At 50.9% G+C, this 25,568-nt stretch overlaps 1 protein-coding gene across 1 annotated transcript in view; it reads right to left on the minus strand.

The window, feature by feature from the left end:
* Positions 1–25,568, minus strand: part of IGF2R (insulin like growth factor 2 receptor) — a 110,016-nt gene that overhangs the window by 37,184 nt on the left and 47,264 nt on the right. Inside the window, exons 11-27 of the mRNA XM_082405765.1 lie at positions 22,084–22,248; positions 19,509–19,649; positions 18,254–18,394; positions 17,040–17,177; positions 16,308–16,455; positions 15,627–15,804; positions 14,825–14,940; positions 14,223–14,391; positions 12,490–12,669; positions 10,051–10,152; positions 8,803–8,904; positions 6,259–6,454; positions 3,373–3,543; positions 2,418–2,561; positions 2,162–2,337; positions 1,812–1,899; positions 1,128–1,343 (exon numbers count right to left, since the gene is read on the minus strand). Of these exons, the coding sequence (XP_082261891.1) occupies positions 1,128–1,343; positions 1,812–1,899; positions 2,162–2,337; positions 2,418–2,561; positions 3,373–3,543; positions 6,259–6,454; positions 8,803–8,904; positions 10,051–10,152; positions 12,490–12,669; positions 14,223–14,391; positions 14,825–14,940; positions 15,627–15,804; positions 16,308–16,455; positions 17,040–17,177; positions 18,254–18,394; positions 19,509–19,649; positions 22,084–22,248 (2,571 nt within the window). The remainder of the gene's footprint in view (positions 1–1,127; positions 1,344–1,811; positions 1,900–2,161; positions 2,338–2,417; positions 2,562–3,372; positions 3,544–6,258; positions 6,455–8,802; positions 8,905–10,050; positions 10,153–12,489; positions 12,670–14,222; positions 14,392–14,824; positions 14,941–15,626; positions 15,805–16,307; positions 16,456–17,039; positions 17,178–18,253; positions 18,395–19,508; positions 19,650–22,083; positions 22,249–25,568) is intronic.

Below are 25,568 nucleotides of genomic sequence, written 5' to 3' on the forward strand. Positions count from 1 at the left end.
AAAATGGGTGGAAGACCTAAATAGACATTTCACCAAAGAAGACATACAGATGGCCAAGAGGCACATGAAAAGATGTTCAACATCACTAATTATTAGAGAAATGCAAATCAAAACTACAATGAGGTATCACCTCACACTGATCAGAATGGCCATTATCAAAAATCTAGAAACAATAAATGCTGGAAAGGGTGTGGTGAAAAAGGAACCCTGCTGCACCACTGCTGAGAATGTAAACTGATACAACCATTATGGAGAATAGTATGGAGGTTCCTTAAAAAACTAAAAATAGAACTACCATATGACCCAGCAATTCCACTATTGGGCATATACCCTGAGAAAACCATAATTCAAAAAGACTCATGTACCACAATGTTCACTGCAGCACTATTTACAATAGCCAGGACATGGAAGCAACCTAAGTGTCCATCGACAGGTGAATGGATAAAGAAGATGTGGCACATATATACAATGGAATATTACTCAGCCATAAAAAGAAACGAAATTGAGTTATTTGTAGTGAGGTGGATGGACCTAGAGTCTGTCATACAGAGTGAAGTAAGTCAGAAAGAGAAAAACAAATACTGTATGCTAACACATAGATATGGAATCTTAAAAAAAAAAAATGGTATTGATGAACCTAGTGGCAGGACAAGAATAAAGACGTAGACGTAGAGGATGGACTTGAGGACACGGAGTGGTGGGGGAGGGAGAAGCTGGGGTGAAGTGAGAGTAGCATCGACATGTATACACTATCGAATGTAAAATAGTTAGCTTGTGGGAAGCAGCAGCATAGCACAGGGAGATCAGCTTTGCGATGACCTAGAGACATGGGGTAGGGAGGGTGGGAGGGAGGCTCAAGAGGGAGGGGATATGGGGATATGTGTATGCATACAGCTGATTCACTTTGTTGTACAACAGAAACTAACACAGTATTGTGATGCAATTATACTCCAATAAAGATTAAAAAAAAAAAACATCACTCACACACTGTTTTACAGGAATACAGCAGACATTCCTCCTACTCAGGAAAGTTATACTCTTTAGATCTTAAATCATAAGATATAATCATAACATCTTAAATGTGGAATTCCATTCTTTTGCAAAAAGAGAAGAAACAACCATGGTACCTGCCACTTTCTGAAATGCCTGGGGTCCCCGCTTTGCCTGACAGGATGAGATGACTTTGGACTTGTCATCGGTCAAGCAGACACCTGAGGACAGCTTTCCACAGACCCGGAAGTAATAGGTGTATTCGCCAGCACTCACGACAGTGTCATTTAGGCCAAGAGGCTTCAGGTCATACATGTTGCCATGCCTTGGGTCTCTCACCTCACAGTTGTCCCCTTCAAGAACACGAGAACGGAAGGGCAATTACACACACTCACACCGTCAGGCAAAAGTTCTGCAACTTTTAAAAGTTCTGCAACTTTTCTGCTAAGTACTGTCTTAAAAGAGGCATTAAACATCACTTCCACGTTCTCTCCTTTTGTCTGTATACATAAGACAAACTGCCTGGCAAACAGCTTTCTCGAAAAGCTTAGGTCACAGGATGAAGATCCACTTAAACAAAACCAAACCCCACGTTCATATTCTCAAGCATGAGATGCCGAGAGTCCATCAGTCTGGGTAGGTGAGGAAAACGTAGCTGGCCAAGTGAGCAATGGAGAGGAGTAAAAAAAATCAAGGATAAGAAGCTGTCCGTCCACTAACAGACGTTTCATGATCATGCACGGGTTTCACATCTAAGATGCTGTTAGAACACCCCCTACTTCACACATTCACCAGGATCAGTGAGCAGGGCCGGGTCTTACCTTCCACGCGGATGACGGGACAGGCTTCCACGGTTCTCCAGACAAACACATACTCACAGTCGTCCAGGAGCTGAAAGGTCGGGGATCCCTACAACGGAAACCAACAGCTCACTGTGTTCTCATTTATTAAAAAAATGAGTCAAATGGTAGCTAGAACTAATACCCAACTTTTAAGCTCCACAAGAAAAGTACATGGCACTTATGAAACACATCAGATCTGGGGGGAAACAGCACATTCTAGTCGAACCCTATCGATGGCCTAAAACCCCTGAAAACTAAGGCAAGTTCTACATCAGACAGAAGATCTGGAGACTGGAGGGGCGTGAGAATGAGGCACGACAGACACGCACCGTCGTGTGGGCGCACTCGAGCGTTATCCTGGTGGAGAAGCGCTGGTTCCCGCACTTGTCGCCGTTGACGTAGACGATGCTCAGGGACCCGTTGGCGGCAACTTGAGGACTGACCTGCACGACGCCCAGGTTCCAGCTGTTGTCTTCCGACACGAGGCAGGACCCCACTGCACGGCCTGGAAGGGCCAGGAAAGCCGATGAACTTGGGGGTGGCAGGACAGGCAGAACGAACTTGAGTCCAATGCTCGGAACTCACCGTGGCAGCCAGGAATGTACGGGAGAGGACTGCAGACACTCAAGTAGAAGGTTCTCCTTCTTCCATCAGCCGAGGTGTCAACTGCAGTCCAAGGCTTCTTGGCTTTGCTTAGGCCGCTCAGATCATACTCGTTCCCAGCGAGGTCTGAAACACATGAAAGCGCTGGAAATCCCTGCCTTCCCGGCAGCTTTGGGCACCGCCTTTCAACCCCGAAGACCAAGGATGCACGAACTTAACATTCATAACAGGGACTTCCCTGGTGGCGCAGCGGTTAAGACTCCGGCGCTCCCAATGCAGGGGGCCCGGGTTCGATCCCTGGTCAGGGAACTAGATCCCACACGCATGCCGCAACTAAGGAGCCCACCTGGCACAGCTAGGACCCAGCACGGCCAAATAAATAAATAAATAAATATTTTTTAAAAAATAAAAACATTCATAACAGAGAAATGAGGAGATCCACAGGAAGCCGAGAGGCTTCTCCTACAGAAACATACACCTGTCCTGACCCTCAAAACCTCCATTACAACAAATCACCACGAGTGTGGAAGTGAGGCTGGGGGCCACCACAAAGAATGAGGGCTGCTGGAGACCCGGCTCAGCATCCAGGTACACCTTACGGAGCTTTATCCTCTTGTTCTTTTCTTCTCTTACACTGTAAGAAGCTCTGACAGTGTAGATTTTTTTCCCCTAGTTTTCTTCTCCGTTCTTAACCAGCTTCTGACCCCAAACTATAGCTCAAAACCATTAATTATGTATCCAGATTCTCTTCAAGAGAAGCTTTACAATTCTAATATTATTCAAAGAAAATACATAACACATATATCATGCTGCCTGTAAAGTAAAACATACGGTACACAGACACACGTGCACACACACACAGGCAAATACACACACACTGACACACGAGCACACACGCTTTTGACCGGCCTCTTAATTCCTGGTGCCCCAGCCTCACCCGTGACTTGGCAATCCACCGGAGAAGGTACACAGGCCAATGCAGTTTCAAACTCAAAGAAAGTGTCCCGGATCCCCAGGCCAGAGTCAATGTCTTGATGCAGGAATCTTGGGGTCCCTGGGTAAACGTCGTCATTGCAGATGAAGCGGATGATGAAAGCATCAGCCCTCCCTGGGAACAAGAAGACCAAACTGTAGGAAACCACAGCGATCACAGTGCAGCCGTACACGCGTGTGGCACCAGGACAGCGTGTCCGGGAACGAGCCTCCAAGCCACCCTCTGAGACAATCAGGTCGAAGCGCCAGGTCTGGTTCAGGGACCCAATCTGAACTACAAAGTGGCCACGTTCACTGCGATAGTGACCCACGTAAAGACGGTTTACACTGTGAAGCTGGTGTCTTGGCATTCTTCTATTCCAGGAAGTGTGCAAATGCTATATCCGTTTATCCATCCAAACATTAGAAAAATGTCACTCTCCTTTACGGGTTTATTCGACAATATTTACTAAGTTCCTACTACACACAGGAGTGAAAGAAACAAGAAAACCCACCCTACTGGGAGCTGACACTCCGGTCCAGCGCCCAAGTAGTAAGCAAAGTAAAGGCAGCCCCTCACAGACCAGTTGGAAACAAAGGAAAACGCAGCAGGGACGGGGCCTAAGAAACCCCAAGGGTGGTGGGGACGAGGCATGGCGGTTTCCAACGCAGTGGCCGGGCTCCCTGAGAAGGTGCCGTCTGAGCCCACCCCGAAGAAGTGAAGAGAAGAAATGAACCGCCTGGCAGTCTTGAGGGGAGAGCACTGCGGGCAGAGAGAACAGCAAGGACGAAGGCTCAGGTGGGGAGGACGGGAGAGAGTGGGCCTCCACAGTTCCAGAAGCAAGAGGTCAGCAGGAGTGAGCGAGCACAGTGGCGGGTGACCCCGTCAGAGGAGCAGCCGGTGTCCCTCGGCCACTGGACAGGGCTGGCTGCTACTCTGGGCGCACGTGGAGCCCTGGGGGGTCTGAGCTGGGAGAGATGTCACCCAACACTTAAAACATCACTCCGACTGCCCAGCTGAACACAGGCCCCTGGGGTGGGGTGGGGAGGACGCAAAGCAGGACGGCCAACGCGGAGGCTCCCGCAGGGAGGGGACCACGGTTGGGTGGTGAGCGCCGGAGGCTGCACTAGGGGAAGAACCCTAGGGTCATCGACACGTTAACCCTCACAGGGGACCAGAGATGCCCGGCTAACACAGGAGTAAACTGAGGCAAAAAGAGGGTAAGGAGCAAGGCTGGGCAGCGCGGCTCTAAGGGCTGGTTATACGTGTGCTGCGCCCCTGGGGTTGCCGGCGCCTGGATTCAAACTCAGCAGAATAAATGTCAGCGGCTTTCAGCCACACGATTAGGGCAAATAAAAAAATTATATATAAATGCCTAATCTATTTTATTTTTAAACAGCACTCTGGAACCGGAGAGCAGGAGAATTATAAACAAGAATGAAGCACGCTTTCTGGATACTGAAGCGAGTGAGCACCTGTTTTGACCAAGAGCTGAAGAACTTTCCACCTGTAAAGCAAAGGATTACCGCGCCCCCGGCTCTACTAAGCTCTCCCTAACCAACTAAAAGTATCTCAGTCTGTGGTCCAAACCCTCCCCAACAAATGATACAGAACAAGACCAATTCCCTTTCTAGGACAACCCTTCCAGGATCTGATAGCAGTCCCCAGGCCCCGTGTTTTCTGTCCCTGAAGTTAAGAAGACCCCAATTCTTAAATCCCCTTCACAGGAATCCTGAACTCATTCCTTCGACGCCCTAAGAGTTCTCTTCCCAGCGTGTTAATGGATCTGTCAGCTTGCGCGTGATGCACAAAAGGAGCCGATGACCGCAGACTGTCACGGGTGCAGGAGGGCAGAGCCGTTCCCGCTCCCTTCCGGATACTAAGTTCCTCTGACATCGACTCAGACGTCCCTCATATTTTCCGCCCCACACATCACACGACTGCCCCCTCCCGAGTCCATCCCGGTGTGGTGCAAAGAGCACAGGTTTAGAAGTCAGAAGACGTGGGTTCCAACCTCAGCCCTGCGGCTCACGGGCTGTGTGTGTGACTGCGCCTCTGGGGGCCTCCGATCCTCAACGCAAAATACAAACGTGTCAGTCGGCGGAGCCAGGATGAGGATCGAGAGACCTGGCTGCCAGCCCGTGGCTCTGTCCAGGGCACAGGGCCTTCCGGGGCCTTGGTCCCCTGTGAAGCGAGAAGGTGGCGAAGCAGAAGGTGTGAGCGCAAATGAGATGCAAAGCGCACACAGCACTCCACACGGGACCACACGGGACCGGCACGCACACGGCGAGCATTCGCGACGGTAGCTGTGACTCCACCACCACCGTCCTCCCGAGGCCCTCAGACTCGGCCTTGCACCTTATGACACCAAAAATGGCAACTTTCAGTTTACAGTCACAGCTGCAGGAAGGAGTAGAAATGTGAACCCACTGGAGATGCAAAACTGTATTTAAAGATACAATAAAGACTGAGTAGAGGAATTGGCGGAAAGGAAGAAATTTAGGAAAAAACAAAGTAACTTCTGTTATCTTCACTCACCGCTTCTTTAATACCTGAAAAACACAGCACAAAAGGCCGAGTGAACACATTCCTATCAGAGGAGCCACTGGAGGTGCTGGTGGAGGACGCCTGGGGTTGGGCACCGCAGAACCTAGTGGCCGGGACCCCTCGGCCGCGGGATGCATTCAGGCGGCTGGGAGAACACACCGGAGGCTGGGCACGTGGGGCTCAGAGGTGGGGAGGGTGGCCAGGACTCAGGGTCTACAGGCACTCCCATTACACTCTGGAAGGTTTACAGTCACAGAACCCCCAGGACACCGGTTAGCTGCAAACACAGGGATGTGAGCTCACCTTTGGGGTGGGAAGGAAGCCCCGTGTAGGTCAGAGTTATAAAGCCCTCAGTGGACAGCTGGAGGCTCTTCTCCAGTCCCACCAGCCTTCCTGGCTTCAGATTCTTCAGCTCCTCCGTCTGGGTCTCTGCCTCACAGCCGGAAGCTGGCTTTCCATCCAAGGTGCCGCAGACGGGCATCGCGCCGCACACGTTAAACTGCAGGCCGGACAGAGAGAACCACACACCAACTCAGGCCACGCGACTCACCGGGAACACAACCCCGAGCAACTCAAACCCTGCCCAGCCAAACAGGGTTGTCTGCTTGTTATCCAAACAACTGCATAATTTGTTCCTCATTAAGCAAATGACCAACTTTCCATGCCTGGGCAATTAAACCCTGAAGCTAGTACATAAAGCAAAAATCAAAGTCCAAACGGCGATGCCCATAAATTGCCTGTAAGGCTTTGTGTATACAGCCCCATATCTCTAAATGCATGAGACACACTGCACGTAACAATGCAGCATGTATAAGAGAGAGACTGTAAGTAACCAGAATTTTACAGTATTTTTGATTATACGAGGAAAAGCATATATGGTTGAAGTCACGTTAATTAAAAATAAATATAATGGGATACCCCCGTATTTCTTAAAGCTGTTGATATCATTTGATTTAAATCCAGTAGTTGATATAATGAAGCAGGATATACTCTTCGGTACGAGACACGGAAAGGAAAGACTTCTCTACAACTGACACGTGTCCGTGGACGACGTAGAAAAAGTTAAGAACTACGTGTACAAAGTATTTTTCCTTCAGACCAAAGTTTACTACTTAAGAAACGGCCACTTAAGGCCTACACCCAGGCAGGTGCCCTGCAGCCACGTGGGCTGCGTGGTCACAGAAGTATGTAGTATGTAGGGGCAGCTGAGCCCAGCAGGGTCAGGCGACACGGGAACAGTGCCAAGTAGCCGGCTGGTGGGCGGTGGTGTCCTGAGCCTTTCTGGCAGCACAAGGGCTGTGCCCTGACTCCCAGGAGCCTAGACACCCTACTGATCAACTCCACTTCCACTTTCATCATCCACAGTCTGTCCCTGCTGTCCGCAGCTGTGCACCTGCCACCTCCCGCCCCTGCCACTGCACGGGCACAGCCTTTCTGGCCTGCTTCGAGCATATTCTCTACGGGGTCACCTCTTCCAGTATGTCCCCTACAGAGTTCCCCTTTGCTGGCATGTTCTCCCTGGGTTCACCTCCTCTGGCATGTCCTCTATGGGACTCTCCTCTTCTGACATGTTCCCTATGGGGCTCAACAAAGTTCCTGTCTGCTTCTCACACTCACGCAGACAGCCAAATGTACTGTCACCTATGATAACCTGTTACAAGCCAAACTCCAGAGCAGCAACTTCTGACAGGCGGTGGGGTAGGGAGGGCTGCAAGCCACTGTGCTGCTGAGTGACGAGCCCTGCCAGGTGCCTTCTGGCTCTGGAACAATCTGCAGGCCCTCCCGCATGCGCTGTGCCTGCAAAGTCCCCTTTGCATCAAACTGTTGTGACATTCTCACCCCAACTTCCTGCTTTCAAAGGGTATTCTCTTCTTCCACTGTGGATTTTGCTAGAAGAAGTTAAACCTAAATAAAGATTTTTAAAAAGCTTTCTGTCTAGCAGCGCTTAGTTTATAACAGAACAGCATTAAGTGGAGATTTTCCTCCTCACCACTCCAGACACCCTGTCAGGGCCGCCCATGAAGGAAGTGCTGTCAGAAGATCCCAGAGCACTGCCATCGGTCGTCTCCCTCTTACAGGGGAATATAATTTCCACTTGACCAGTGGCTCTGAAACCCCAGTGGGCATCAGAGCCACATGGGGCCTTGTCAAAACAGACTGCTGGGGCTTCCCAGGTGGCGCAGTGGTTGAGAATCTGCCTGCCAATGCAGGGGACACGGGTTCGAGCCTTGGTCTGGGAAGATCCCACATGCCGTGGAGCGACTAGGCCTGTGAGCCACAATTACTGAGCCTGCGCGTCTGGAGCCTGTGCTCCGCAACAAGAGACGCCGCGATAGCGAGAGGCCCGCGCACCGCGATGAAGAGTGGCCCCCACTTGCCACAATTAGAGAAAGCCCTCGCACAGAAACGAAGACCCAACACAGCCATAAATAAACAAACAAATAAAATTTTAAAAAAAATTTAAAAAAAGTAATATAAAAAACAAACAAACAAAAAACCCAGGCTGCTGGGCCCCACCCACAAGACACTGCACCTCCCGCTAGTTCCCAGGCGATGCCCACGCTGCTGGCCTGGGACCACCACTCCAGACGCATGGCCACGGGTTAGGTATAGCCTATTTTCTAAAGAATGACACCCTCACATCTGCACCATAACAGGATGGGGTGACAGTTTCACCTCATTTCCCCTTCAATCTGGATTTTCTCATCTCCTCCTGGGTAAAAGCTGCCGTCACAGGGCCCTGGGCAATCCTGAGGACACCTGCCTCCCCTGCAACCAGCTGCAGGTGACTTGCACGCGTCCTCCCGTCCTTTCAAGGCAAATCGGAAACCACCACACAAGCCTTACCACAAAAGTCTTCCCGATGCCCGAGACCACATATCCTTGGGAACTGTTCAGTGGGTTCAGATCAAACACATACCCACTGTTGGGGTCCCTGATGGAGCAGGCCTGCAGGAACAAAAGAGGCAAAGAGGCACATTCGAAGCTAGTCCATGAGAACGTGGCGAAGACAGAGCAGCTCCAAAGCCTGCCCGTGTGGACTGCACTGACGCTAAACCCCGTCCGAGAAGCAGCCCTGGGAGAGCTCACGGCCCCTTCCAATACCGCATCTGAAGCGCTCCAGGTGGGACACCAGCTGAGAGATGCTGACCTCATCTGAGCTCCTAAGGCTGCTTCATTTACCTGAACAAGACCACTGCTGACCCCCAAAGTGAGGAACCGTAAGAGACCCACAAACGATTACCTGTCTCTTCCCCTCTTCTAGGAGGGATAACGAGCCCCCCACTTCCCCCACCACCTCGTGTCTTTTTTCCACCCCACCCGCCATAGGCAGAGAACGGAGCAGTGGCCACAGCCTCAGAAAGCACTGCCGCTGGGCCAGGGCGGCGTGCCCCGACTCCCACCCTCCCTGGGTCCCACAAGCCCGGGACCCTACGCCGGGAACATTCATCCGGGTGAGCCTGGGCTCTGCTGCCGGACGGAGCCCTGAAAAGGGAGGGAGGGAGGGAGGGAAATCCATCCCACCATGAAGAGAAACACCCCGTGCTGTGAACCCAAGGAGCACCCCTGGGAGGCCAGAGAACACATCTCAGGGCAGCCGGCTGCCACGTGCTGCAGGCAGGGGTTCACCCGAGGGCAGGAGCACGTGCCAAGGCCGAAGAGCGGCGTAAGCCCAGCACTGAGGCAGGCACAGGGCTGCGGCAGGGATGTTGCTGGAAGCAGAGCATTAAAACCTTAAACGTCACGTTAAACCACACGGGCTGTGTCCGATAGACGATGGGGCACGTTTTAGGCATGGTCGTGCTATTTAAGCACCCATCTCTGCAGTGATGGAGAGCCCAGAGCCCCTGCCACGCTGAAGGGACAGTGACGGGGGGAAAAGGGAAGGAACCCAGAGGAAAACTGAAGGTCCTGGTTCTCATCCCAGCACTGGGAGCCGGGGCTGAGGGAGAGGAACGCGGGATGCCTTCCAGATGCGTGCTGTCGAGGCGGAGGAAATGCAGACGCCGTGAGGGATTAAGAAGCACAAGGGGAGGGGTGCAGAGCTGGGACACCCGGATGGGAATGGCCAGAGGCCCCGGACCGCACCCGTACCTGGTCTGTGTCTGTCGTTACTTGGACAGGACAGGCAGCCTCCGTGTTCCACAGGAAGCTGACCACACACTCCCAGCTGAGAGAAAATATGGGATGGGTGTTCTGAAAAGACAAATCCGGGATAAAAGTCAATATGAGAAAATGGAACTCGCTCTAACCAAAAGAATACTTGCCTGATAAATAAAAAGAGCTAAAAACTATGGATTATCATGGGACAGTGCTAGGCTAGGTGCTTCGTGTGCCTTATCTAACTACAACTTAACGTCCTCAGCGTTCCTACTAAGGAGATGTTCTCTCTTACGCCCGGATGCTGGGAAATTCACCTGAGGTCACGCCAGGAGTCAGTGGTAGAACTGGGACCCAAACCGAGGTCTGAGTCCAGTCCATGCTGTTGAAAACCGTTCTACACCCAGATGCAGAACAAGAGCCAGAGCCAAAGGTCCCGGTGCACATGATCACAGCCTCGCAAGCGCAGACACAGGCGAGACTGACCTATGGGGCGAGGGGTCGGGACGGGACGGGGCGGGGGAATGGACCGGGAAGGGGCACGAGGAGGCTCCCGGGCTCTACTTGCAGCTGTGGGTCTAGTTACACGGGAACGCTCTTCCCGCTGTGAGTCACTGACTATCCGGGCGCTCTCCTGGGTGTGTTTTCAATAACGAGTGTGATGAGGGTTCCTCAGCTGAGCCTCAGGACAACCTCTACCCGCCCTCTGTGTACAGATGAGCAAATGGAGGCACAGAGGAGGTGAGACGCCCACCCAGACGCACAGGGGAAGGAGACGCTAGGCTGTCCCGCGCGCCTCACCCACCGAGCGCCCTCTGACCTGAAGTCCCCACCCTCTCAGCCACAGCATTACCAACAGTAAACTAAACACACACCCCCTCCCTCTGCCTCACCACGCGGCTGTGAGAAGTCCTGGGACTGCGGGACTCTCCGGGACATGACCCTCACTCAGTGTTTCCTGGGCCCGTGAGATGCGCCACCCCCTGCACCACTGCTGAGGGATAGAGTAACAACGTGCAATCGCTCTGAAAACTGAAAAACACTGTCCAAATAGGATGTCACAGGAAAGCTGAAAAAATAAGGGTCCGAGAGAACTTCCTGGAACTGTCCAGTGTCTCCGTGGCAACGAGACACCAGAGAGGGGAAGCGGAGTGGGATGAGGCCCAGGGAGGGGGACACCCGGACGTGCCCAGGAGGAGGCGAGGGCCGGGCTGGGCAGCCAGCATTCCTTCCTGGGACGGAGAGCAGAAATCGGGAAGCCGACTCCGACTTATCAGAGTGTGTGTTTACAGCTCAGTTATGTGACACTTTCCTTGCACAACTCAGGCTGTGCTCAGCCAGCTAACATTTTCCTTCCCTTATCAGAGTGACCTTAAGCTCTAAAGACATTATCTCTTGGGAAAAACTCGTGTGCTGGCAAAGGACAGAGAAAACTTGGCGTCTGCAGGACGCCTAGTATGTAAGTGACCGAGGCCCCCTGCCTGCGGAGAGGAGTGGACACACCGGGCCGGGTTCTTGTCTACGAAGTGAGAGGACGCTGTAGCAGACCCTTAAAAAGTGTAACCAGCCCTTGGAAATAATCTGTTTGATAATAAACATGAGCTCTTTATTATTCCCACTCAGTGTTCATCTAAGAGTTTGGCAATTATTCAAAAAAACACGTGACCCAGGTATAAATGTAAGGCTCCAGGTTAAAGAAAAAAAAAAAAAATTAAGTTTAGAATAAGAAAGTTCTGGAAATGGACACCAGTGATGCATGCCCAGCACTGTAAATGTACTTAATGCCACTGAACTGTACATCTAAAAATGGCTAAAATGGTAAATCTTATGTTGTACATCTTCCACCACATTGTTTTTTAAAAACCAATGGGAACTATCCCCAATGACCCCGGAGCATTTTTATTTCGAGTTTTCTCTTCTGTTCTGCCCTGGCCGAGGAACTCGGGCCCAAATGCAATCTCCAACACCTTCCCCATTTCCCAGCCTTGATTTTTCATCCCTGCTTTTCTGACCTATTACACACACCTCCCTCCGTGTGTTCATCCATTGGCCTGAGCTGCACCCAGCCTCAGTCTCCTCATCTATGAAGTCTGCTGTTTGGACTGAACCGTCTCTAAGACCTATTCTGCAGCCATGATCCTCAGATCACCGACTCACAGGAACTAACAGGCAGGGCGGCATCTGCACCACTCAGAGAAAAAACTCAAGTCTACAGAAGACCATACAGTGTATGTCACAAACCAGCAGTAAGAGATCAGGCTTAACGTTGAGAAAGGACAGCCACGAAAGCACCATTACCGTGCTCCTTGCCTCCCTGAGTTTGTATCACATGCTGACCTGAAGCAGAATTAAGATCAACCTTTGTCCCTGTGAAGAGACACAGAGGAACCCAAAGCAACCAAGGTCACAGGTGACAAGCAGCGCCTTCCTTACCAGGCTGCCCCTGGAACAGACGAGGTGGATCCTGGTGGTGTAGGTGGTCCGTCTCCCATCGCTGGTGGTACAGGCCGAGCCATTCACATACTCCAGAAGGAGGCTGCCGCTGTCCTCCACCATGGGGCCCGTCTTCGCCACCCCCAAGTTGCTGATGGAGACGGCTTCAGAAAATGAACCCTGCAAACACGCGCGTCCGTTATGTTTCCCTCTGAAGAGAAAACAACTGATTTCCTCATTACTAACACAGTGGATTCTCATTATTCACAGTAGCTGTGTTCTATAAACTCGCCACAAATGCTGAATTAGTGAATACAGAACCACTGTTCGGACACAGAGGGGAAACACAGTCAGCCCTCCATATCCACAGGTCCTACCTCTCTGCAGGTTCAACCAACTTCAGATCGAAAATATTCAGGGGAAAGAAATTCCAGAAAAAGCAAAACTTAAATTTGCCATCAGCATCTATTAACATAGCATTTACACTGTGTTAAGTATTATAAGTAACCTAGAGGGAACTTAAGAGTGAGGATGTGTGTAGGTGATGTGCAAATACTGCGACACCGTATATAAAGGTCTCGGGCATCCTTAGATGTTGGTATCTGCCGAGATCCTGGAACCAATCCTCTCCCCACAAACCAAAAGGGACGACTGGAGGTACCTATATGTACGCTTATGTCACACAGACTGTGATCCTGAATCCTCAAGATCCTGGTAGATTCTATTTCCTTTATTTTACAAAAGAGAAAACGAGGTTCAGACATGCTAAGTGACTTATCCAAGGCCACCCCACTAACGGGCATCAGAGGAAGGACTCAAACCTCGCCCACCCGGCCAGGAGCCAGGAGCTTCTGGCACCGCACTGCCCGCCCCTCGGGTCTCCACCCTCTGGCCGTCTGGGTAGGAGAGGCGAGACGAGAACGCAGAGCCACGTCAGGCCACTCTGCGCAAGTCCACGGAAGACTGTGAAAGCGCCCGGTACTGATTTGGAGTTACAAATAACCATGAGCAAGTAGACAACTTCGCAGATACAGAATCTGTGAATAACGAGGACTGACAGTCCTTTGAGGCCGTTGCTCCGACCAAGAGCACGCGCGCGTACGTACACGTGTACACACCACGGGGCGCTCACTCTGAACCACCAGAGAGCGCTCGCCGGCTTCCTTTAAAACACCTCCAAGCTGCCGCGTAACAGAAGCCAGGAAAGTACATTCCCGACATGCTATTTTTAAAGAAGCACACATACATCTTTATTTTAAGATGCACCGTGTACACGGAGCCCAGGGAAACATACCAAAGCTCCGGCAGTGACTGCATTCCATCGGATGACGAAGTGCAGCTTGCACCCTGGCGAGAGCTAACGCTTGGATCTAGTTCATCCACAGCAACTCTACCGAGCAGGTGGGCCCCTAGTTAGTCCAGAAGTAAGAGCCTCTGGAAGCAACAACTATTCTTTTCAGATGTCTGCAGCTCACCCAGAGACACTTCCTCTGCCGAGTACTGTGAGCAGAGGCGGTCCCCGACACCCAGGCTTTTTTAAATTTTAAATCTGAACAACGACTCGAATACGATCACATCTGTGGGGGGCAGGGGAATTCACCCCGAGGCCCCTCTCCCACTCAGAGGGCTTCTCGGCAGCAGCCAGGCCTGCTTAGACCTGAGAGTCCCCAAACAGCCCCCTCCACCACCAAGTCCTACCGAGTCCTGGGCTCAGGAGGGGACGGCAGACTCACTTGGTCGTTTTGGTACTTCATCTGGCAAGCGGACGCGTACCGATCGCAGCCCGGCACTGGGTTCAGAGGTCGACACACGTTTATGTAGTACTTCCTCCACGCGCTGTGTGCCCCGGCATTGTCCAGGGCGTACCAGTTTCCTCCGTGACCGCCCTCGGATTTTGCTAGACTGCAATTTCAAAGGGAAATGCATGCTTTTCAAGCTGACAGATTTCGGCCCTACGATTCATTTCTAAGCAGTTAGAGAAATACAGAAGGAAATGTGCCCCGCCCACCAAACTACCAGAGCCGGCACACCTGTGTTCTCGACCTCGCTAAATGCAGCCCCCGGCACAGCTGGAACTGGCCCCGCGCCTCTGCACCGACAGGCCTTGCTTTCAACGATGCAGTGAAGAAGACAGGCTTTGCTGGGCGATCTCGCACAGGCTACAGGACCAGCAGCAGAATTCATTCTGCTTAAAGCCCCCCACCTCGGGCCTGCACCCAGAACTCACCTGATTCCCTATCGTCGGCTCAGTTACACGCTCACCGGCAGGGTCTGATCGACCACAGTGAGCCCCACCTGGGCGGGGCCGGGCCAAGGGCAGGCAGACGCGGCTCACCTGGAGAGGTCGTACTGCTCCATGGTGGAGGGGTCGGTCACCACACACTCCAGGGGCTCCTCCGGACAGGCGTAGCTGCTGTACCACCGGAAGTTGTAGGTAGAGTTATCTTCTTCCTGATCTCAGGACAAGGACAGGCATGGGAGGGGTGGCAGAAGAGAGTAATCATTACACAAAGCCAGCATTTCTAAAAAGAAAAGGCATTTTTTTCTAAATAAAAACCACAGGAAAGTTAATTTACTTTGCCCATGCCCTCTCATTTTATTAAAAGGAAGATTGCCCAGCAATAAATTAAGATGGAAATCTATCCTCTGTTAAACGGGAATAAGGGATGGTTTTGATGCTTTTCTGTGTTTTGTACCCAAAACCAACAGTGTCATGGGCTGTGACTGAGGTGTACAGCCCACTGAAGCAAACAGCTCAGAAAATGAGTACTGCCCATGTCCTCTAGCAAATCTAAAAGGATTAATTAAAACCATAGGAGATGATGATTTACCCAGGAAACCAGACTAATAATAGCTCTCCTTCTAAATAAAGGTCCCACGACAGGCTCCTGCGTAAGTCCTGGGGAGCCGGACAACTTGACGGTTTATCCCCAGGGACCATCCCAGCTCCTACGTCACCTGCGACAGAATCTTGTCTCGCTCCAGAAAAGTCACAAGCCCTGTCTTGACCACATTTTTCCTCTTCCCCTGCCGTTACAAGACTGACGTTCTCTCCCTCCTTGCCCCCGTCGCTCTGCAGACACACACACGGACACACACATGTGCACACACGGGCACACACACAGCACAATTCCTACCTGATATTCAGGGAGACCCACTCCAGCGTCTCGATCACAGAGAAAGGTGAGCAGCGTGGCCCTTGGCGTGTGCTTTTCATTATTATAGGGCGTGCCATCTTTGTAGTTCAGCTGGATCATTCCGTCATAATATGAAAGCTTAGCATTACTGCGTCCCAGGTTCCAAGACGTCCCACCACTGAAACAAATAAAGAAATGTCTCTCAGAAAAGATCCCAAGACCAGAAGCTCCGTGACGCTGCGACGCTGAAGGAAGCGCCGGGGACGGCGCAGGGGGCGGCAGTGCCGCGACCGCGGTTAGGATCTCAGCGCGGCAGCGGCGCGAGGGCGATCCCACCCCACACCAGACCCACATCCACGCTCAGCACGGCTGGTTTAAGGCACAAGTCCCTGGACTGACACAATACTGAAAGGAGAAGCATGTACATAAATGCATCTAACAGCTGAGAAGTGCCGACTACACAGAAGTGAGGCGCTGCACGAACCCACTTTCGGTCCCGCTCCTTCTCTGGGAAATGAACACTCCCAGCAGCATCATCTGGCTTTCAGTCCAGGTCTTCCCAGAGTTTACACACTCGTCACAAAGCAAAGATGTCAGCGGACAACACAGCTACTCCAGAATAAAATACCTGAGAGCACAAGACACCTAACAGAAGACCGGGAACTGGAAACCGTCACTTGCCTTTTTGACACCTGACAGGCTCCCGAGCCCAGCTGGCAGGAGTCCACGGACACCGCACCACACACGTTGATGTAAAACTTGTACTTCTCCGTCTCAACCTTGTAGGCACCATGCTTCTTTGTGAGAGGCGACAAGTCAAAAGAAAACCCTAAGAAAGAATCAAGACCATCCCGGGTCAGTGAGACCACAGTAAAGAAGAGCCCCCTGAGCTCCAGGCCTCCAGGAGAAGCTCGTGGCCAGGCCTGCCCCACGGCTGGGACAGGAGCTACCACGACCGCCATCACCAACACTTTCCCCTTGGAGACGGGTCCCCCATCACCACGCCCCTTCTGCTGCACCCACCGAAGACCCGAGTCAGAGCCCAGAATTCCCGGGTGAATAAACAACCAGTGTGTTCAAAGCGGGATGACCACAATACAATGGCCGTGAAAAGTCAACGGTGGTGGGTTTCTTGGGCAGAAATTCATGCAAAAAGCCTTTTCAAACATGATTTATTTCCTGTGCTCCTCAGGTTTTGCGATCAGCAAACCTACCTCGACTTTGAATGTGACAGGTTTTTCATTATCTCAGGTAAGCCTCAAACACCAGATTTTCAGAGTTTTGGTCAAACAGTATTAATATAATTCTAACACAGATTATCTCTGAAACAGTCATAGAAAATATTAAGAACAACACAAAAACAAGCTAAGCAGGTGCAGGTGAGCCTGCCCCACAAGGCGCTCGGACACACACCTGCCTGGGAGTCGAAGACGGTGCAGTTGTCCCCCTCGGTCCTGGACAGCACACAGGCCGCTGCCGTGTACCACTCAAACTCGTAGAAGCAACCATCTGCCCCAGAAGTTCTCAGCACTGGGGCACTTTCTAAATCACCTGCCAATGGGGAAGAAAGACCCATCACTGATCCGGTCTCAAAAAGCTTCCCTTGTTCTAAATACACTCCTACAAATGCCGATCTGACACCCCTAGAATGGTCAAACCTTCGGAGACAGAAAGGACAAGGCTGGGGATCAGGGCTGGCGGGGAGTCCGTGTTTAATGGGGACAGAGCATCAGTTTGGGAGGACGAGAAAGTTCTGGAGATGGATGGTGGTGTAAACGTACTTAAGGTACAATGTAAATGTAAGGTGCTTAATGCCACTGAACTGTGCACTCAAAAATGATTAAAATGGTGAATTGCACGTTACCTGTATTTTATCACAATTCCTTTAAAATGATAAATCTTATATTATGTATATTTTACAATTTTAAAAAATTAAAAAAACAAAACAAAAAACTGTCCTGGTCCTTGAACTTATCCCACAGCTGGGAATTTATCCAAAGGAAATTTTCCAACAAGAGGTAGAGAGGATATGTCACAGCACAATCACCAACACTGGAAACATGCTATTAGCCCAACAATAGGGAAAATGCTTAAAAATAGTAAAGCCAAGCCATTAGCAACAAGGAAGCCCCTAAAAGTTATAAACACAACAGTGAAACATAAAAGAGTCTTCACAAAGTACTATGTTTTGAGGAACATAAAATTGTGTGGATCTATATAGACCGTGACCCTGGAAAACAAGGTGCATTGTGTGTATCGACGCTGAGATCACAGACAGCGTTTTCGAGCACGTGAGGCGCTCCCCCTTTGGAGGAAGTGGAGTGGCCTCCACGTCAGCCTGCACCAGGCCTCAGGAAGAGGAAGCCGTGCCAGGAGCGGAGCTCATCTGGAAAACTGCAGCACGACCCCCCTGGGCACCATATGGTTTCTCCATCGCTGCGCCGGGCTGGGGCTGGGGCTGGGGATCAAGTCCAATGGACCAACGCTAAGGCTTCTGGAGCCTCGGTGCTCGGCCCTAGCCCGCTCTGCCTCGTCACCCAGGCAGGGGCTGGCGGCAAACCGAAAACTAAAGAATGCGGCTGCCGCTGGGGAAGCCCACGAAGGCACCACCCGTTTGTAACGTGTACCTGGCTTGCACACGAGTGTTATATTTGTGTTTATTTTCGTGCCGCCACACTCATCACCATCTGAGTAAGAGAGCTGAATGTGTCCTTTCTCTCTTGTGGGAGAAGAAAGAAATTTGCCCAGATTTTTACTTCCGTTCTTATCTGGAAAAGAGAAAGAAAAGGGAAAAAAACAGAAGACGTGATTAAAAATGATAATGACACACACGAAGAGGTACCAAAAATGAGCCGAGACCCTGCAGGTGTTCGGAGCGTCAGTGGGTTTCTCTTGAGTGACGAGTTTGACAGGGCAGTGGTAGGCACACTGAGGACCCCAAGGGCACCTTCAGGCTTCGGAGGAAAGTACGAGAGTGAGTAAACAACGTCCTCTGAGGGCACCAGAGGCAGAAAGGCAAGAACGCACGTTACACCACCCCGGAAAATGACACTGTTCCTCCATCTGCGGGGCCCTCAGCTCTCCTGAGACACACGGCCCGTCGAAACCGAGGGGGCAGCATTTGTCCCATGACCAAAGCAGAAACTAATTAAACCTGTTCAGCCAGCCAAGCACGTGACCACTTAATTCTTGGTTCAGTTGACTTGTACTGAAGGTCTGTCTCAAGTCCTTCTTAAATAAAGGCAGGGACATGGCTGGACCTGCTTTTGAAAGACACACCACCAATTCTGAATCCTGGGATAATTCCTAAAATCCAGCCTAGGTTCACAATCCCTTATCTAATGCTTGTAACAGATTCCAGTTACTCTCACTGCCTGCCGTTTTCCAGGTGAGTCTTAAGTGACAAACAACTAATATGCTACAAACACTTACATCCAATTGAGAAGTCGCAACCAACACAGTTACAGCAAAAGGAACCCAAGGAGTCCAGTGCTCTCACACGAGGCTACGAGAGTCCACTGGCCTGAAGCCATAAGGCCTGAACAATTCCAGGCAGTAAGGTTGTTACAAAATCAAAATCAGTTTTACACGAGCACTGGCAATGCTCCTGCACAGGTGATGGAGTGAAAAGATAACCAAGTTGCCCCACCCGCTTCTTCCTGTTTCCAGTGAGCCCACATCAGAAGGCTGCAGCCAACTTCAAGACACCCGAATGCACCAGTTCCCTGCATCTGCGTCATTAAACTCTTTTCTTCACCATCCTTTATTACACGCTGAACCCAGAGAAAGGAGGCTGAGATAAACCACAGGAAGAACTTCTGATTCACTCCAACCTGGATGCAGCCGGGCTCCCATTACCTACAGGCACAGGGCACCACTCACCCACAGCGCACACGGCCGCGTCCTCGGGGCAGCCCCTCGCCTGGCCCTTCTGCAGGACCCTGTGGCAGACGTTAATGAAGAAATGCTTCTTTTCTGGTTCCCTCTGGCTGCCATCCACGGCTTCCCAATTCTGTTCCAGTTCTGTAACCAAAAAAAAAAAAAAAAGAGTCTTCCAGCCAAAGGCAGTGATTATTTCTCTGTGAGTCACACCATAAATGGTGATTAAGCGGAAGGTAAAGGCCTGCGGCTGCTAGACGTCAGGCACTCACGTTTCTGGACCCAGCAGGCTGAGGGCACACTAACTCAGCGAGAATCTCAAGCCTGTCTTGAATGTGACGGAAACAAGCCAGCCCCGAACAACTCCTCAGAAGAGGAGGCTTAACGGGGTGGGGCAGAGGATTAAACAGCAAAATTCCCCCAAGCCCCAAAGTCTGAAATCAGAAACTGAAAAGCAAAGCCAGACGCCAGCCCGGACTTGAGATGCCACTGGTGACGCATCTGCCTCCAGACCACAGATAAGGCAGACCTGGCCCAGGGCTTAGTGCTCAGTGCCCCTGGAAGATAAACAAGATACGTGTGGTCCCTTAACTCAAAGTGTTCATGACTCAGTCGTGCATGAACAGAAGAAAATCCGTGGAAGGTAGAAGGAGCACAGGCTGAGAGCAGACAGCAAGTCAAAGGCGGACCATCCCCCAAACAGCCCCCAAAGGCATCACTGAGAACCGTGTGGGAAGGAGGACACACAGGCAGTGAGGATGTTCCCTGTGCGGACTGGAGACTGGGGTTTAAAGGGAAAATCCCACATCAGTGGTAACACAGTCACTACACACGGGTGTCAATAACCGGGAAGGACTCACGGCCGACCACGCACTGAACAAGGACAAACGCTGTTCTGAAAACTTTGGCTGGGCTGCGGAGGGCTGAAGAGCGTCAGGCAGGAGGACTTTTTTAAACTGTCAGGGAAGGATGTGAGCTCTCACCTCACAGCTTCCTTAGATATGTGGGTGCAAACGCTACACAAGTAACCTGGGTCCCAGAGAACCAGAGAGGTGGCCGAAGTCAGCTGAGTACGAATGCATCTCTGCATCCTCGCAGATCCTAGGATCTGAAACCACCACTCAGTTTACTGTAAGAAAATTGGGGGGCGGGGGTGTAACTTGCTCAAGTAAACACAGCTGGATGCGGCGGAATGGGCCTCAAACCCGGGTCTGAGCGGAGGTGAGAGCTCTTCCCACTCGGCAGACAGAAAACCAGCCTCTTGACCAGCACACAGACTGTAACCACGGCACCAGCCCCATGGCTCAAAGGTGCTGAACCAGGAAAGCACCGAGACGGTTATTCCCCGGGCAATTCGCTGCCCGAGAGCATCTATAGTGGGGCTCGTGTTCAAAGGAGAGCGTTCCAGCACCCCCACGAAGGAGGAATTCTCCTTTTAATATGATACTTTCCCAAGCAGCTGGGACTCTGAACACGTGAGTAATCGTTCCAATACTAGCTGGTGACTATGTGACTTAAGGCCATTCTCCCTGTCTCGTGTATTATATTCCACTTTACAGAGGCAACTTGCTTCTATCTATGCCCAACTCCAGGGCTGCTAAAAGGGTGAAACTAGAAGTCCCCACCTAGATCTGGTTATCCCTGTTGGGTGACCCCATGCTTATGGTTCAGGCTTCTGTGCCCCCTGCTAAATTCCAAGGCCCGGGGGGCAGGGGTCGTGCTCGCCAGGTTTACCGCCGTATCCCCGGCACCTCGTCCAGTCCCCGCCAGTAACAAACGCTCCGCAAGCCTTGGTTCACAGGACAAATAAATTAACCTCGACGAGTCTTCACCATGAGCCAGGCCCCTGTGACAGGTCCCACATCCCTCCTCCTTTCAGCCTCACAAAAGAATCTGAGGTTGGTCAGGGAATGCAAATCCTGATTTCGAGACGGGAAAGAGGCAGTGAGACGGGGCGGGGGGGACGACACACACCTGTCACCCCAGGTGTGCAACCCTCTGGGCCTCACAGTCTCTGTGTTAAGTGGGAACACTGCCTGCTTGAAGGCTGTTGTAAAAGCTTAAACTCTTTTTAATTGAGCTATGACTGACACATGACACTGCATCGGTTTTAGGTGTACAATACGATTTGATGTATGTATATACCGCACCACGACTGCCTCAGTAAGTGCAGTTAACGACCATTATTACCACACAGAGGTACCAATTTTCGCGGGGATGATGTGACAGCTTTTAAGATCTACCCTCTTAGCAACAAAAGTTTAAAAAAAAATTTTTTTTTCTAATCACAAAGCACAGGGCCTGGCACACAGAAGGCACTTGGCCGTTTTTACTGAACTACGATAAGATGAGCCCAAGATATTCCAAGTAGAAAACAGTAACACCGACCTCAAATTCAGATATCTCGCCTCCTGATTCAGTGTCATTTCTGATAATTCATACTGCTCCGTGAGAAGCGGGGAAAGGCCACGATACAGTTAGTTGACAAGGAAAACAGTAACAGCATTTCCAAACGTGCTCGTGGGGAAAGAGGCAAGAGAACGTTCTCGAGCACACACGGAGTGGGCGGTGGGCCTACCTGAGTGCCGGGCCAGGGCCGACAGGTCGAAGCGCTGCTTCCCGTCGGAGACGCCGCAGAGCAGAGCCTCCTTCTCGTCCACGCAGGCGTACTTTGTGTCCCACGTGAAGAAGTAGGAGCAGTCCACCTCCCCGGTGAACACAGGAGCCCCTCTGCCGTTGTTACCTGTGCCGCATCAAAAGGAAGAAAGCACCCATGATGTGACCAAAACCCAGGAACGTCCCAGGAGCAGGGGCAGAGACGGCAAACAGGACACCCGTAGTAGCTGTGCAGGCAAACAAGTTCAGGGCTCAAACCCCAGAGATCAGAGTGGCTTTACTGCGTTTCAGACAACCTAAACCCTGCAGGGCAGGCCTGTGTTCCTTTCATCTTGGTGGGATGGTCTCGAGAGGACAGAAGACTGTTTTCAGCGGGGTGTGAGCCCCAGGCAGCGCTTGTCTCCGAGAGGCTCATAAACACCAAGCCAGAACAGGGAGTCACCGAAAGGGGGGCAGAGATCAGGGCTCCAGTTCCAGGAGTGCCACTGGCTAAATGATGTGCATGTGAGCAGGACAAGTTCCCCAGGACTCGCCCCTAAAATGAGCATGGAAGAGGGATACGGTCTGCAGCCGCTCCCAACTGAAGGGTGCTGACGTTTAGTAACCTCGCCCGGAGAGGGGCCAGCATCCTGGATCCTGGGGACTCTGGCACGTGCGGGTCTCTCACACCCCACTCCAATCAGCCGTCTCCTCGCCCACCACCTCGAGGGAGCCCCACGGGGTTCTCAACCGTGAGCCCTCCCAGCTCAGCTCCGCCCTGCAAGCCAGCCCTTCATGTGCCGCTTCCCTGCCCACGTAGCCTGGGATTCAGCAAACTCTGCTGACTTTTCCCGTACCAGAAATTCTATCCCCTCGCCTTTCCGAGCTACTGCACTGCTGGCACGAAGGTCCGTTTTCCACCCCTTGATGGTTTAATAATCCTCCTCTGGACCTCCTACATGATTTACCTTTCTTGAGGTTTAGGGCCCTGAAGTGCACAATGTTCTAACGGAAAGGGAAATAATATTCTGTACCAAGGGCTAATGCTGTTTCAATTGCAACTTCTATTGACTCTTTAATATTATAAACATCATAATTATAACACCAGTGACAGCGGCTAAGGCACACGGAGCGCAGGTTGAGGCAGGCGCCGTGCTAAGCACTGAGCCCTCCGCAGGGGTTGGAGGCAGAAAACAGGCTCTGTGTTAGGTTCTCCACATACATTCACGCATTTCAACCGTGCAATCCTACGACACAGGGGCAATCTTAGTCCCATTTTGCAGATTTAGGGGGGCTAAATAATTTGCCTATGGTTTCATAGCTAGAGAGTAAAGGAGCCAGAAATCAAACCCAGACGGTCTGGCCCCGGAGCCAGACTCATAACCACAAGGCAAGACTTCCCTGCGCTACTGTGTGTTTTTGGTTTTTTTTTTTTTTTTTTTTTTTTTTTTTAGTAAGTCCTCTAAGCCGTTCTCTTTTAAGAACCAGTGCTCCCAACTTCCCTTCCGACAGCACCCGCTCTAGCTGGGGGTCCGCCGTGCCCTCCTCCGAGGGAGCAGTGAAGCTGCTTCGCCTCTTTTCAACATGCTCCCCACCCCTGACCCTTCAAGGTTTACATACAGTTTAGTCCCATTGGATTGGTATGTCACTGTTCAGGAAAGATCTGTGTTTCCTGAAAACTTGATGCATTCACAGTGTTTTTCTTTTACCAGATGAGTTTACAGACGATTAAATGATACTATGAATGGTTCCAGGGTCCATTCCTACTCAGGAGCTAGATTTGCATCTGAAACTTACTAAGGATCTGCTGGGAGAGCCCATTTTAAATAAAATTTAAATAACCACTGGCATGCACCCTACCTGCATTCTTATTTAATTCCTCGAAGAATTTTAGGAGAATAGTAAAGGAAGACTCCTCCCTACCAAACCACGTTGTTTATTTAAACACAATGGCCTTGCCTTCAGGACCGCTATGCCCTATGGTTTCCACCCACCAGTAGGACAAGGATGACTTTCTGTAATCTCTCCATCAATCTCAATCCTGAAAGCTTCCTGGGTCTCCAGGCTCCAGCACATTCCCCAGCACACCCTTTACATGGCCTGGGGGTACATGGATTCCACGACCAGCTGCAGGCGAAAAGCGGACCCTCCCAGGGAAACCAAGCTGACCAGCAGGCGGCCGCCCCATCCCCCCACCGCTCTGGGACAGAAACCCGTGCTGCCTGCTCACCAAACCGGTTTATCTTTCCCTCTAGGCCCACGGCTAAACTGCACTTCCCGCCTCACTGCCTTTGAGGTCGGGCCATGCCTCTTAGTTCTGGTCCATTAAAAAAACTGCTGTTCCCATTCTGCAGAGTCCTTGGAAGCCATGTCCACAGACAGCAGCAACACGAGGTGGAAAATGCAAAGGTCCCCAGGTGACCACATGGAGCAGAGCCCCCCAACGCCTGCACGGAATTAAAGAAAATAAGTCTTCAGTGTGATCGTGAGTCACCTGAATTCATGGACGGTTTTTTACTGGTCTATGCTAACACACCACTCTTCCCCCAAAAAACGCTCTAATGTCCTTATGTGACAGGATCACCAATAATCAGGTATCACATTACATCAAACTAGATATAAGTTATTGAGACAAACGGTAAAAATATATATATATTATGGACAAAAAAATAAACTTATGCACCTTTGTGTCTTGAAATGCATGAAACCCTGGATTTAGAAGCATAAATAATTCCTGGAGATCCAAGTTGAACTATAAACCACATTTCATAATATTCCATAGCCAATCAACACCCAATTCAACATGCAAAAATACATCATTACATTTAACCAATACACACAGAATCCACCAAGGGGTTTTCTCTAAAAACTCTAACTTTAAATTCAAACAAGGTAATAATGAAATAATTTTAGAGTACCCAGAGTATAGTACATACAGTTGGCTCCAAATCACAGAGCTAGAAAGAGTCTTAAATATTTCATAATCCAGCTCCAGCCTGAGAGTAGGCTCAAAAACATCTGAAGTCTCTGGATCTGGTCTCCGTGTCACAATCACAGTGACATGAGTCTTCAGGATTAAGGCACTGCTATTAGTTTTGTCAGGTCTGATAATGGCACTGAGGTTACGTGAAGGAATGTCCTTTCCTGCAGTTTGGGGGCAGTGTTACGATCCACTGGTAACATGTGACACAGCATATAAATATGAGGCAAGTTTGGTGAAACATTAACGGCTGTTAAGCCTGAGTGGTGGTGGGGTGTGTAGGTTTTCACTGTAATGCTCTCTACTTACATATTTGAAAACTTGTATGACAAAAAGGAATAAAGGAAAAACAAATGGCCTCTCCTATTTTTTCCCGCCTCAGCCCCCTTGGGCTCTAGCTTCCTGGCACCACTCCTGGATGTCCATCCCTCTTCCCTGGGAGCCCCTGACCACGGGCCCTTCTCAACATCCTCCTCGTCTGCTGGGAT

This window comes from Balaenoptera borealis (genome assembly GCF_965194805.1).
Source record: "Balaenoptera borealis genome assembly, chromosome: 9".
Lineage (NCBI taxonomy): Eukaryota > Metazoa > Chordata > Mammalia > Artiodactyla > Balaenopteridae > Balaenoptera > Balaenoptera borealis.